This window comes from Liolophura sinensis, chromosome 12 (assembly GCF_032854445.1).
Source record: "Liolophura sinensis isolate JHLJ2023 chromosome 12, CUHK_Ljap_v2, whole genome shotgun sequence".
Taxonomy (NCBI): Eukaryota; Metazoa; Mollusca; class Polyplacophora; order Chitonida; family Chitonidae; genus Liolophura; species Liolophura sinensis.
In genome coordinates, this window is record NC_088306.1 from 26,567,050 (window position 1) to 26,581,075 (window position 14,026).

General features: G+C 38.9%; 1 protein-coding gene across 1 annotated transcript; it reads left to right on the plus strand.

Annotated features, from left to right (window-relative positions):
• Window positions 1-4,948: 4,948 nt before the first annotated feature.
• On the plus strand, window positions 4,949-13,959 carry LOC135479674 (uncharacterized). The gene is made up of 4 exons (XM_064759574.1): window positions 4,949-5,050; window positions 11,838-11,978; window positions 12,477-12,630; window positions 13,490-13,959. The coding sequence occupies exons 1-4, from the start codon at window positions 5,044-5,046 to the stop codon at window positions 13,563-13,565; spliced, it is 378 nt and encodes a 125-aa protein (XP_064615644.1). The 5' UTR covers window positions 4,949-5,043; the 3' UTR covers window positions 13,566-13,959.
• Window positions 13,960-14,026: the final 67 nt, after the last annotated feature.

Below are 14,026 nucleotides of genomic sequence, written 5' to 3' on the forward strand. Positions count from 1 at the left end.
TGAGTTCAAGATAACAATCGGCGGTGTACACGTTTAGAAAGTGACACCACATGTGTTAATATAAACCGCGGGTGACCAGGGAGGCTATTTATTCACTGATGCTAAACACGTTAACGGTAGTCAGAATTAGGCTAGTGCAAATTAAGAAAACCTCACTTCTCACAGCTGGCTTGATCTGGCGCAACTGCAACGGAATTCCCAGGAAGAACGGACATGTGTCTCCCGTTACCTGAGAGCTAGTGGACAGCCTGGTAAAGAACAGTTAAAAATACAAGAACGGCAACTAGATGGATCAAAACGATTATGTACGTGACTGTTGTGTGCATTTCTGTGAGGCTTGACAGTTATGGATAATCCTAGACGAGTGACGTCAAATAAATTGCAGTTTACAAGATTGCGTATTTTTACCTAATTCTGTTTAATCCATGGAGCTAGGGGGAGTGTAATTTACTCATGTTTAAGTATTTACTTGAACAGTTAGAATAAAACGTTGAACAAGGTAAACCGACAAGAAGCCGTATTTCACCGGTCATGTGTGGCCATTTGCTGTCACAGTGTAGTCGCTGCTCTGGCCTTACTTGCTATGTCTGTATGTATGTGTGTATGTGTATATATGTGTATGTGTGTGTGTGTGTGTGTGTGTGTGTGTGTGTGTATGTGTGTGTGCATGTATGTGTGCGTGTATGTATGCATGTCTGTATGTATGCACGTATGTATGCATGTATGCACGTATGTACGTATGTATGTATGTGTGTGTACGTACGTATGTATGTATGTATGTATGTATGTATGTATGTATGTATGTATGTATGTATGTATGTATGTATGTATGTATGTATGTATGTATGTACGTATGTAATCAATCTATTCAACTAGTCACCAAAAATAAAAATTTGACCCCAAAATTTAAGATAGTAAGACCATCAATTTTTTATGATTTGCTCCAAGAAAATGTACGAAGAAAAACTTAGCAGTGTCATCGAATGAAGTCACGGCAACGTCACGCTTGCTAATTTCGAAGTGCGATATGAGCGTTGCTAATGGCGAAGTGCGATGTGAAGTACATGCGGCGCGATCAGCACAACCTTAAAAGACAGGCAAACGTGAAAGGTGTAGAATAATATTTACACTGTCTACATCGTTGAACCACTCGGAATTCATTGACTTACCGTGTGATGAATGCATGTAGTTATTGGCATTTGAACTTTTCGACTGTTCTGATACGTGTGACACCATGTATCTCGAGACAGTACGAAGTTTTGTGGGATTAGAGTTTTACTTTTTGCATTTATCTTATAGGGCCTATACCCTCTTACCGTCATTTATTCTACAGTCGATATCTCATCGGGTTTTAATTACACATCTATAGTTTGCAAACAGTTCAGAAATTTAACCCCACTACCGCTACATTCGCCGGTGCTATCATTGTCAGACTCACCTGACCTTCACTATAGATTGGTCCAGCCGTTCTAAACTGGTTTCAGGCTTTTGCACTTAGCCTAATAAAATTTTGTAACATTACATTATATAAGAACTAAAACTGAGGCTGTTCTACTTTGTCTTTGAACAACTACATTCGACCCGCGTGTACAAACTGTAACAGTATTTACACAAAAAAAACAGGCAACATGGAGAAAAAGCATGACAAAAATGAAAAATAATCAACTAGTTTGAGCCCCACACTTCCAGATATTATATATCGGGTGGGCATAAAAAATGCGCCGTACTTTGACACTCAATATCTCCGAAACCCTCTTGCGTCAGCTTCTAAAAATTTACACACTCAAAAGCCATTATGTCCTAAGTATACACACCAACTTTCAATTTATCCTTTAAGATTTCTGTTCATGGGACTAAAATCAAAATAGGGTCAAAAACGCATGTTCCGGACATTTCAGAATGATGTTCTACCTTGTTTTAGTTGAAAAGGTGATCAATTCCTTGTCCGCCGCAGAGAAAACCATCTTGATTCAGCAAAACGTGTGCCTATCTGGCAGAAGGGTTTCTCTGACACTAGAGCCAGACAACTTTTCCAGACGACACTTGATTGACGCGTGTCACACAGGTGCAGCGCGCGCTCTACTCATGACTCCTGACAGGTGATGCAATGAAGGTCACCGGAACGTGCGTTTTTGAGGCTGTGTTTTCATTTTAACCCTGTGTACAGACTACTTAAGCTATGACCTTGGAAACTGGTCAGTATATTAACAAAATCATGCCATTTGAATGTCTAAAGTTTGAACAAAAGATAATGGAGCAATGCAGTATCAAAGTACGGCCCAATTTTCATGCCCACCCGATACAATGCATCTAGTGCTAAGACCACCACAGCGTCTTGAAAGTATTGTGAATGGGCGATCACTGCACCTGGTTAAGTACGTACATTTCAGTTTGCTCGACACATGGTGCGCAATCACCCCACTCGAGTGTCCCATCTGTTTTCCTTGGGCTCAAGTCAGTTTTGACAGCGGGCGAGGACAGAGTGCATGTAGCTGACAGGAAATGTTAGGAGACTATAAAAGTTTAGATCTAAATGTTTAGAAGGAATAAGCGGTGTGGTGTGTTGTTTTCTTAAAAAAAGATCCCCAGTCCAAAGCCATGGCATACTGGTTTCGCAGTTAGTTTCTGCTCGGCATCCTAAAGCCCTTCTCTTCCTTACGGGTATATAAGGTCTAGGCCTGAAGAGAAACTGGAAACCTCATTATTTCTTGTATCGGTTGAATATGGACTAATAAGAGCTACATTTTTAGGGCTACATTTTTCTTGTCGTGACTCAGTGTACAGGTGTGGATAGAAATTGTTGGTAAATTTCACCATGGCTTTGGACTTTTACTGTTGATAATACGGGGGTATGGGGGAATGCCGTAGGGATTGTTGAGAATTACCCAAGACACAGTGCGAACAGGCCTGCCTTTAAGTGCAAGCATTGAAAATCGTCCGTTGATTATATGTAGAGTATAGGAAGAGTTGTTCATTTTCGGTTTGACTGACAGGCGACCAACCTCTGTGGCAAGTTACATGCAGCACATAAAGCCTATGTTAAATAAATAGCTTGCATGTTTATTTCTGAAGTAGGAAGGTGCCATTTAAACATTTCTAGCGAGAAAACTATTGGTCGTAGCTCAAATCCATTGACACGTTCAAGAAACTACATGTCTTGGGCTATAATTTGGTGCAAGTTTCATATTTCTAGCTACCACAGTTCTCAAGTACCAGCCATTGAAATTACATAAATGAAAAAAAGTTGTTTGACCATATCTCAAAAAGTTACATAGATAGACAAAATCCGAAAGTAGATTAGGAATCAGCATTACCAAATACACCAGAATACATGAAAACATTGTCAAATTTAGACACTTTTTATGGCGCCATAATGACGGTTTGACTAGCTTCCAAAACTTTCGATGAATGTCCACGATTTTTTCAAACTTGCCCTAAGTGGGATCACTCTACACAAAAGCCAAAAGAATACGTTCGTTGGTTCTTGAGAAGACGATTGTTAAATGTTTTGATCAAGATCCAAGATGGCTGCCAAGTTAACCAAAAGCAGCCAAGATTTGCCGAAAACGGCAAGAAAACGGAAGAAAAATAATAAAAAATCTCGAACGATTTCAACACGTGTCTCAGTACAGAGTGCTAAATATGACTTAATATCAATGCGTCTTTCGGACAAATGGGCCCTGACCTTTCTTCTTAAAGGTGGCTTGGAATGCTTTCCAATGTAACCAAAAATGCTAAGTCTTGTCCTGTAATTGTATAATATTTTGGAATTTTTTGTTTTTTAATTCATTATATTATTATTAACATAGATCTTTATAACTATGTCATAGTCCAATGTATAAGCTGTATGGAAAATATACATCGGTTATCTCTCTTTGTTTGACATTGTCGTGGCATCAGAAATGTTGTACTTCGTACGAAGTTGTTGGCGCTTAGATAAATGACCCAGGCGTTCATGACAATTTCTAAATCCAAAAGAAAAAGCCATGACTTTTTGAGCAAATAATAGACTGTGTATATTTGTGCGGTTTATCTCTGGCCAAATGTAAGTTATAAATTGCATACACTTATACAAAATAACACAAAAATGTAACACAAGAGTCATTGCGTATTTACTAAAATTATTATAAAGTATATAAACCCGCGGATAACCTTGGGTTTCCCTCGGGCTCTGCCCGGTTTCCTCCCACCGCAATGATGTCCACACTCGTATAAGTGAAATAATGAACTCAGTGAGACAAAATCTAACAATAGAAGTTAAGGCATTTCAAGGCACAGATTTTGTTTTTTGTTATTTTACTTTTTTGATGGTTTCGTTCTTTTAATGTTCGCCACCAATATTTGTAGTAATACTACCCTATAACAGTCATATAGAGCAGTACATTTTTCAAACGAAAGTCCATTGTTTTGTGACGTGCGTTGAACCTCTATCGACAAACCAAGCCAAGACAAAGATTGCACAGACAGCCGTTCTTAGGTATCGTGTTCTAACGCGAGATCAAAGAATACTACATGATTCCAGACCAGCACAAAGACCACGGATTATTGATACTAAGTTCCCGAACAGACCATATATAAAATAAAAGAATTGAGAATGTAACAAAAGTAGAGATAGTAAACAAAATACCTACCTAATCTTATTGTACAATAAACCACCTCGAATCAACATGTGCTACAAGACATGATTTTGTTGCGTATGTTTCATGGCTGATTGTCTTTTTATTTTGATGTTTTACGCCATCTTCAGGAATATTTCATATGTATGACGGCAGTCTGGCAAAAGATAGATCAAACCTTCAAGCACAGTGCTTATAGTCCCACACTGACAACAAATACTCCAATACTCTGTGATTACCCCGAAAAGAAGGGAATAAAAGTCGCGAGCCAAGAGAATCTAATCACGGGTTTTTGCGCACGGCCCGTAAACTTGGATAGTACGCACGCGCACCATACATATACGAACTGAAGTTGTCATAAAAACTCATCACCTTAAGTGTTGCGGGCATAACGTCAGCTGCATTGGTCACGAGGCACAGGAAGGCAATGGCAGGTAAGAAAAAACTGGATCTAATATTTATATGATAGATGTGTTTATGTCGTTATAGCATCCAACTTAACAGATAACCACAGCAATAATCCCGAAGCATCCACGCAGCCATCTAAAGGTTAGTTGTTGTTAAATGATTAAGTGTAGATGAGAGTCAGATAAACTATTTCTTCGGCCTCTAGAGACAATACTTGTTCACAGACAATTGCTTACAACACTAGGAGCGTCGAATGTTTAAACCTTTTATAACGGTGTACTATACTATACTTCGCATACATCTGACTTCAGCCACGTGTATATAGGGTTAGAAAAGGCCGAGGTAGGACCCAGTAGACGTGATTTTCCACCGAATAAAAGTGAATAACTCATTGTAGACAGTTATTTTTAGATGTGGCAAAGAGATCCTTATGTGTATTGCGACGTTCCATTTTTTATGCGACTAACCTCGCGCCTATACACATCTTGATAAATATATGTTTATTTATTTATTTATCTGCCTTCTTAGTGTTTAACGCTTTGCTGAAGAAGCTCAGGGTTGTGGTAGGGAACCAAAAGTGAACCGCCCACATTTGTCAGGTTTCTCATTAACAAACGTGTTTATCTTAATCCACAGCTGAATAAAAATCTTCAGTTTTAAACATAAGATGTTGGCATGTAGCTCTGTACATCATATACACCATGAATAAGCCTGTCTTGTATCTGGACGTACACTGGTATCTCACCATGTATATTTAGTGTTTATATACATGGAGATCTGGTGCTTTATCTGCACTTTTAATACGTTTGGACACATCCAAAATTGCACAATAAGAAATAAAAAACCAAATATTTAATGTATTATATATGCTTATACCAGTGTCTGCAAATCCCTTATTCGCTAGCAAGCGAGTAGTTTAATATATAACTTATAGCGGAATTCTATTCCACAGCCATCATGTGGTAAACAGCTTTCACACCGCACAAACAAAAAAACAATGGTCCAAAATTTGGAAGCTATGAGGTATTTTGGTTTCAAGTAAAGTGAGTACACCAAGTGCGGGTTGACTTAAAATTCTCCTAAGGTTTGACTTTTTCACAAAGCACGCAAGATGACATTGCACTTGGGGTGATCTTAACTAAACTTACACGAGGAATAGTACCACATGTGTGTTATCTGGTGTAGAAATTATCAGGCATGTGGGAAACTATATATCAAGGTTTTCAGTGTAACATTTGCATGTGTGTAAAAACAGAGTTAGCTCACATGTGAAAGTTTTTAAATAGCTTTAAACCCTTGCATATACAGTTCTCCCCTTCCACAGCATATTTCGCCACGTCATAGCAAAAAGCCAATAGAGCTTAAAGAAAACAAACTGTACATTTAACTGTCGTCACAGTTTGGCTTTCTTCATAGTCTGATGTTGTAACAAACGGTTAGATACATATGTACCTTCCTGGATTATCTATTTGTTGTTAAGTGTCATACCTAAAAATCTAAAAAAAGAAAACGTCAGATAACAGCATTAATTTTACGGCTAGAGGAAGCTGTGTCACCCGGGATATACCACCGACATCTTCTACCAACATCATAAGACTGTGGAAATACTACAAGTTCAATGCGCAGAGCCGAGTTTGAACCTGCACGAACCTAGAGTATAGAGAAAAGCTCTTTAATCAATCGCCAACAGCTCTTCTTATCTTCTGTACAGGTTTATATCCTCACTTTTGTTGGTCAAATGTCTAGTTCGGTTTAGATGGGGCTGGTGTATCACACGGTTCCATGAGATGCGGTGTCAAACCAGTGTCTTGTTTTGCACATAAGACTTACAATGGAAACCCTTTAGCTGGTCGTCAGAGCTTGGCAATCAGCTTTTAGCAGTGGGATTCACAAGCAACGCTTATGCTGTGTGATGCTTCTTGTCTGGTATCTTTGAGATCGTTTTCTAGTCAGGACAGTAGGCACTATACATTATTGCTAAAGATATTGTTAGTTCTTTTCTGATTTGTCCTGTGTCAGTTAATACTGTGAGTGGGTGATGCTGAGTGTCTGGTGTCTTTCAGATAGTTTTCTAGTGAGGGCATATAATAGGTAAAGATATTGTTGGTACTTCTCTGCTTTGCCCGATGTCAGTTGTTACTGTGACTGGGTGATGCTGCGTGTCTAGTGTCTTCTAGTGAGGAAGTACTGCACTCAACAGATAGGATATTGTTGATTCTTCTCTGGTTGACAACCAAGTACTGCTTTTTCCTGTGCCGGCTCTTACTGTTGGCGTCTTTGAGGTAGTTGTATATTTGAGGCAATAGCAGTAAGTAAATGAATCAACATGTCGACAATAAACCGGCAACGAGATAAGTCAAAGATGTAAAAGCGACGCCACATCCACTAAAACAGAACGCCAGCTAAACACATTCTCAAAAATGCTCAAGAACATGTATGTAACTCATGTTGTCGTTGAAAAGTTCTGTGCTTTGCGCTGAAATCTCAATGGCTTAATTCTGCGTAAGATTTCAGTATGTAAAAAATGTGTGCGTGGATGCCCACTCTGATCCAGTATAAGGATATATCTGGTTAATGTAGCCTTAATTTCCGTGTATTTAACTTTTTTCTTTTTTCTTGTATTTTCCCGTACGTTGACAGGTGTAGTTTTTAGGGCAGCTATTCGCCAAGCAGTCTGCACATTATCTGTTGAGATCTGGTCACCCACCTGTGAAAAAACACGCCTTAATAGGGCTAAAAGGACTGAGTCGCTGGCGTCTGGATGTCAAAACCCTGACATGTTTGACAAGATATAAGTTTGCTAATAACATAACGTCTCGAAATTTTTATTACTGACTTTTCAGAACTACGTCAACAGCAGACTCAAAGGAGTTCAGCGATTAGGGATACAGACATTGTGCTTCAGCATTGAACGCGGATTGGCATGTACTTGCCAAAATATGACCTTTAGTGACTACCACCATAGTACTCGTGAATAATTAATATGTCGCTCAGTCTACAGACGCGGTGGACTATATATGCTTTGCTCTTCAAATGAAATCCGCTACAACAAGGAGGTTATGTCGTTTCTTTACTTCTCAGTTTTTGCGTTATTTTTCGTTCTTTTTTTTATTTAAAATTCAAAAACGATACTTTTTTTGCCGTTCTTTTTCTTGTTGCTCACTTGTCATATATGTTCTTGATCACTTGTTAAAAAATAAATGTGCATAATCAATTTACTCTAGTTATGGGCAGGTCTTTTGCCTCATAATGTAAAAATGGAAACATTCAGAGAAACGTAGGTAACGTTACATGTCACTTAATGATATCACGGTGACGTAATGCATGTACCTTTGACGCCAGCTGATACGAAAGTACGAAACGCTGCCTACGATTTGTCCACATCTGTACACGGTTTGTTTGAGTGAGTAAGTGAGTGCTTAGGGTTTAACGTCGTACATAACAATGTTTCAGTCATATGACGACGAAGGGATACTTAGTGTGCACGTAATGTACCTCCTTGTCGCAGGACGGATTTCCACCGCTCTATCTAGTTCTGCTTCACTGAGACGCCTTACCGAAGACATGTATGCCCCGCTCGAGGCATTATACCGATATGGGTCGACCAGTCGTTGCATTATACCCGTCATCAATTTGTTTGATGTGACAAAGGTCTATATATTGTGATATATGTGAAACGTGTGGTTTAATAATGCTTACGGTATTCACATTAGTCCCTATATTATCTGCATCACTGTCGTTTGTAAAATAAATATTGTAATGAGCTACGAAAGGTACTACAGCTATTCTCTGACAAAGAGCATTTTTCGCCAGGGCGAGTACGATGTTTCATATTTAATGCTTCAGTTATCCGTATTAAGTCATTCTATTAGAAAGTTTCTATAAAATCTAGCGCATCGGATACGCCTGTAAATATAGACAGCAACGGGCACGTGAATACGTATTACATATTACATTTATAACTTGAAATATTAAGGACTTCATTCACAAATCAGTGATAGCACAGTTGGTAGAGTGTCCTCTCCGGTAGCCGTAGAAATCCGTCCGTTTTGGGAGCGGTAGATCCAGGATCAATACTTTAAAAGAGGAAGTTGTAACTTCCTCGCTTGGCTTTCAGCATGAAGTTGATAGTGCAATGACTGTATCAGTATCAGTATAATGGCTCGGGCGGGACAGTTTACTTGCCTTCGGTAAGGCCTTTCGGTGAAGCAGCACTAGATAAAAGAGCGGTGGAAATCCGTCCTGCAACAAGCAGGCACATTATATGCACTCTAAAGACTCCTTCGTCGACATATGACCGAAAAATGAAGTACGACCTTAAATATAAGCGTCATGTCTGAAACTCGTATACCATTCGTAGTACGTAAAGGGCGTTCCAAGTCGATAATCGCAAGATCCATTTTCAAAACAACGTTTAAGACTAACTCCGAAAAACAAAGGTATGTAAGAAATTATACAAATAGGAAATAAAGCGGGTAACACACAAGAGAGAAGTGGTTATCAGTTTTCAATGATGCCGGGCAGACAGTGGATATTCCAGGCATGAATTCCATATCAAAGTTCAGATTCATAGTCCATGAATGAGTTGCAGGTCAAATAAAAATTAAGCAATGTATCTCAGTAGCACTTTGATTGCAACTGTTCATAAAGGCATCATGCAGATGTAATCCCAAATCCCAAGCTTGAATCTCAAGCACTCACTCACTCACTCACTCACTCGATCACTCACAAATCAGTATTAGTATGTAATGTGACATTTTTCAGTACACCTCTATGTCACATTTTCATTACACCTCAGCGCTCTTAAATTTTCGAAACACCCCGGTGCTCTCACACTTTCAATACAACTGTTTTATGTCACATCTTTCAGTATTCCTCTGTGCTGTAACATTTTCAAAACATCTCTATGCTGTCACGTCTTGCAATACACCTCTGTGCTGTTACATTTTCAATACACCTCTGCGGTGTCACATATTTGAATACACCCCGTGATATCACGTCCTTCAATACACCCGTTTGTTCTCACATTTTCAAAAGACATCTATGATGTCACTTATCTCAATACAACCTGTGATCTCTTTTGTCACATTTTCAGTACACCTGAGATTTTACGTCTTTCAATACACGTCAGCAATGTCGCAGACATAACATCTGCCTTATTACGCAAACATTTCGTTTTCACTTCTACATCGAACAATATAATATTTAGCATTAACTGAGAAATATAGGTCACTAAATTAAGTGCACAAAATACACAGTGGACCCAAAGTGTTTAACTATATAACTTGATTCATCAATATAATCTATCGAATTTCCGTGCGTGGCACAGGAGGTATTGTCATGTCTATGCTAAACTTAAAGGTAGCATTTAACATTAATGGGTGACACTGTTTGGTGAACGTCTTCAACATTCACTCCGTGACGCTTTGCAAACACAGCGGCGCTTTGAATCCAATAAAACCTTTGAACTGTGAGTTAATCCATCATGTTTGCCTGGTATTTTCTCGACAAGTACATCAGTCTTAACGGTTACAATGACATGAAAATCGCTTCCACTTTTGCATCGTGAGAAAAGCCAGACAACCAAAAAAACCAAATCTATTACAGGTAGTCCATAGTCCACAGTCCGTGACGTCTTGAAAGCCCGCGATGAAAGTGCACGCAGTCTGCAACGGAAAACCTATTGCAAAACAATGTTTGTATTATTAATCCACTGTACACGGCATCGACCGCTATTACGACAAGTGGTAGTTTTGTCTGATTTAATCCAGGCGACGATATACGTAGGTTGAATAAATTTGGAAAGGTTTAGCGCAGAACAACATCCCAACTTACCAATTTGGCATGTTTTATGAAACACCATGCCCTCTTTAACCCGTCTATACTTCAAACTCAAATTATGTAAACTCTTTTATTTGTGGAAAGATAGATTGTTCTTTGTTAAATTCAAGAAATCCAAGATTCAAGAACACCATAAACGCACGAGGAATGTCAAGACCAGTATAGTTGTGCGGCGTTTCTTACAGAATGAACCAAAGGCCATTCCTTTAAGATTTTTTCCTTGTATTTTAATGTTACGTCTTTATTAGCCTTTGTTCCTTTTTTCATCTATTTTGGTAAGTAAGTAGACAAAACCGAAAGAAAAGATGCTACGAGTAGACCGATCTTACTTATGTCTTTTGAAATAATTCTGTTTGTCGTCAGTGTATGGCACAAGATAACACACGTTTTGAATCTGACCGTTTATGATATTGTGTTTTTTCTGGCTTGGGCGGGTGTGTCGGGGGGAGGCGGGGAAGTGAACTATAAAAATCATCATACAATGTGGATATGTTTCAAAATGGTCCACAAGCTCCTAATTTTGTTGTTGAAATTGCAGTGCTTAAATACTCCTGTCCCCTTTCACACATTCATGAAATGAACGCTTTTATTTATTTATTTATTTATTTATTTGATTTATTTATTTATTTATTCATTTGATTGGTGTTTCACGCCGTGCTCAAGAATATTTTACATATACGACGACGACGACCAGCATTATGGTGAGCGGAAACCGGGCAGAGCCCGGTGGAAACCCAAGACCATCCGCAGGTTGCTGAGTGACCTTTCCACGTACGGATTTATTTATTTATTTAACGCCGCACTCAAGAATGTTTATGCTTATATGATTTTTGCCAACCCGAAACCCGCTATATGGCTTAATTTTGTCACAGATGACATCCACATTAGGCCACTACTAGCGAAACCCACAATGTATATACAGTATAGATGTGTATGTAATAATATTTCTGATTTGTTTCCGTTGTATTTCAGACGTCAAGGTTCAGGTTGACAGCAAACTGAAAGAATTTGAACAATTGTTTAAAAATAAGGATTTCAACGGTTTGGAGAACAGATATGCTGAGAACTGTGTTTTCTTACCCGCTGGGCAAAACAAACATCAGGGACGAAATGGTTTGTATACCATGTGTGCGTCAGAAATCGCACAGTTAACCCAATGTGTTGTCCAATGTCGTTAGGGGAAACAGAGCAAACATCCCAATTATTATAGTGCCAGACTACTGGGACAGAAGGAAGCTGTTTTTTGGAAAGTTCATTGAGCATATAGTTTCATATCCCAGAGGTTGGTGAATATTATATGTGTTTTTGTCAATTACTGTGACAGTTTGTTTACTTTGATGGTTTGCTTGAGGTTGTCTTGATTTGTTAAGGGATGTCGTATAGTGCTGCCTCAGTAGAATGTTATGTCGAAGACACCAGACAATACATCCCCTGTCTCTCATCCCCAGGCTCCTATTATATGGACATAGGACTAACCGATATTTTGCAAATTCTGAAGATTGCTATGAAAGCCGCAAAACTTTATATCCATATAGATAGGAAATGTATTTTAAAGGTTGATCCTTTATGGTCACCATATGATCATGTGTTTTGATCTGTTTGGCCCTACAGGTATTTCTGACGTGTTCAAGACCATTTTAGAACAGAAGAAATGGGAGAGCATTGACATTAGATCTGACGATGTGGATGCTTCGGGGGATCTGGTCGTGGCAACGGGCAACTTCATCATCCGAGGTGCGGATGGATCGCAGGCCGCGGATGGAAAGTAAGTGTTCATGATATAGGCCTAATGATATATTCATAGTAAAATAATTTATTTAATTATTCCTCACAGGGTGATTCTTGCTTTTCACTGGGAAATACTGGTCACTGTGATACTATATTTGTTATTCCCTAAAACATGACGTACAACGATTACGCCCTCAAGCAAAACAACCTTGCGCTCACGAAGCAAAGTCTCATGTTCGCAAGGCAATAGCCAACGATTTCTCACTAATATCGAACAATCAGTTGCTACTACAGTTATCTTCTTTTCTGTGCTCTTTTTGCTTATAAACATCGGGGCATGTTGCATATATGCATATCTGTACATCACATATGGGAAATTTCGTCAGTAACATGTCAAATGGCTCGCACATTCCGGATTCCTACACCCATGAAACTGACCGCCATCGTGTGTGTGAAAAAGTAAGGAATGTGTCGATAAAGACAATGGAATAAATAAGTATTCATATCAGTAGTATCTTGTGCAGCAGTAAGTGTTGTTTGCCTTGTACAATGACAGCCACGTGTACAATAGAAGAAACTGGGGGACCTCCGAGTTGGTTAGCGCACTAGCGCAGCGTAATGACCCAGAAGCCTCTCACCAATGCGGTCGCTGTGAGTTCAAGTCCAGCTCATGCTGGCTTCCTCTCCGGCCGAACGTGGACAGGTCTGCCATCAACCTGCTGTCCATCTCGCCATAGTGCCGGTCGCTGCCTTATAAGTGAAATATTCTTGGGTGCGGCGTAAAAACACCAGTGAAATAAACAAATAAAGAGAAGAAACCGGTTCGACCACGAGAAAAGCCATCACACCATTCCAGGTATAAAACAGGGATAAAACTATGTGTACATCTGTTGCAGGTACGTTTTTGTATGGAAAAGGGTTGCAGACAAGCTTTTGCTGAAGTACGACATCTTCAACTTAAATTCCGCCTGAAGTCTAATCCGAATCTCCTTTACAGATTTATAAAATCAGATATAGCAAATGTTTGATAGATCAGTCAAATGCCAAGGAGGCTGAAGTAAAATTAAATATCAAGGTGCAATTGTCGTATTAAAAGTGTATCAATTGTAAAATTTCGTTCTTACTTATACGGAACAATTGTTATAAAGACAGATTGGGAAGTAGTACAAGTATAGAAGAAATAAATGGATGATGACGTATACATGCGTCATTTCATGCCCGTTTCGCATATAAGTCTTTTGGAGCTAACAAAGTTATGTAATACTAAATTGTAGACAGGGAAATCTTAAGTGGTGGATCTGTGCGTATCATAAGATGTAAAACAGATTAGATATGACTCGTTGTTGCATTTATAATTTCATTTAATTTCTGGTCAAATGTTTGTGTGTTTGTGCTTTCATTAAACATTACATACAAACCAAAATGTACGAATT

Coding starts and splice junctions, on each gene's coding strand:
- LOC135479674 (XM_064759574.1), top strand. Junction 11,979..12,476: donor CAAACATCAGGGACGAAATG/GTTTGTATACCA, acceptor TTGGCCCTACAG/GTATTTCTGACGTGTTCAAG. Junction 12,631..13,489: donor TCGCAGGCCGCGGATGGAAA/GTAAGTGTTCAT, acceptor CATCTGTTGCAG/GTACGTTTTTGTATGGAAAA.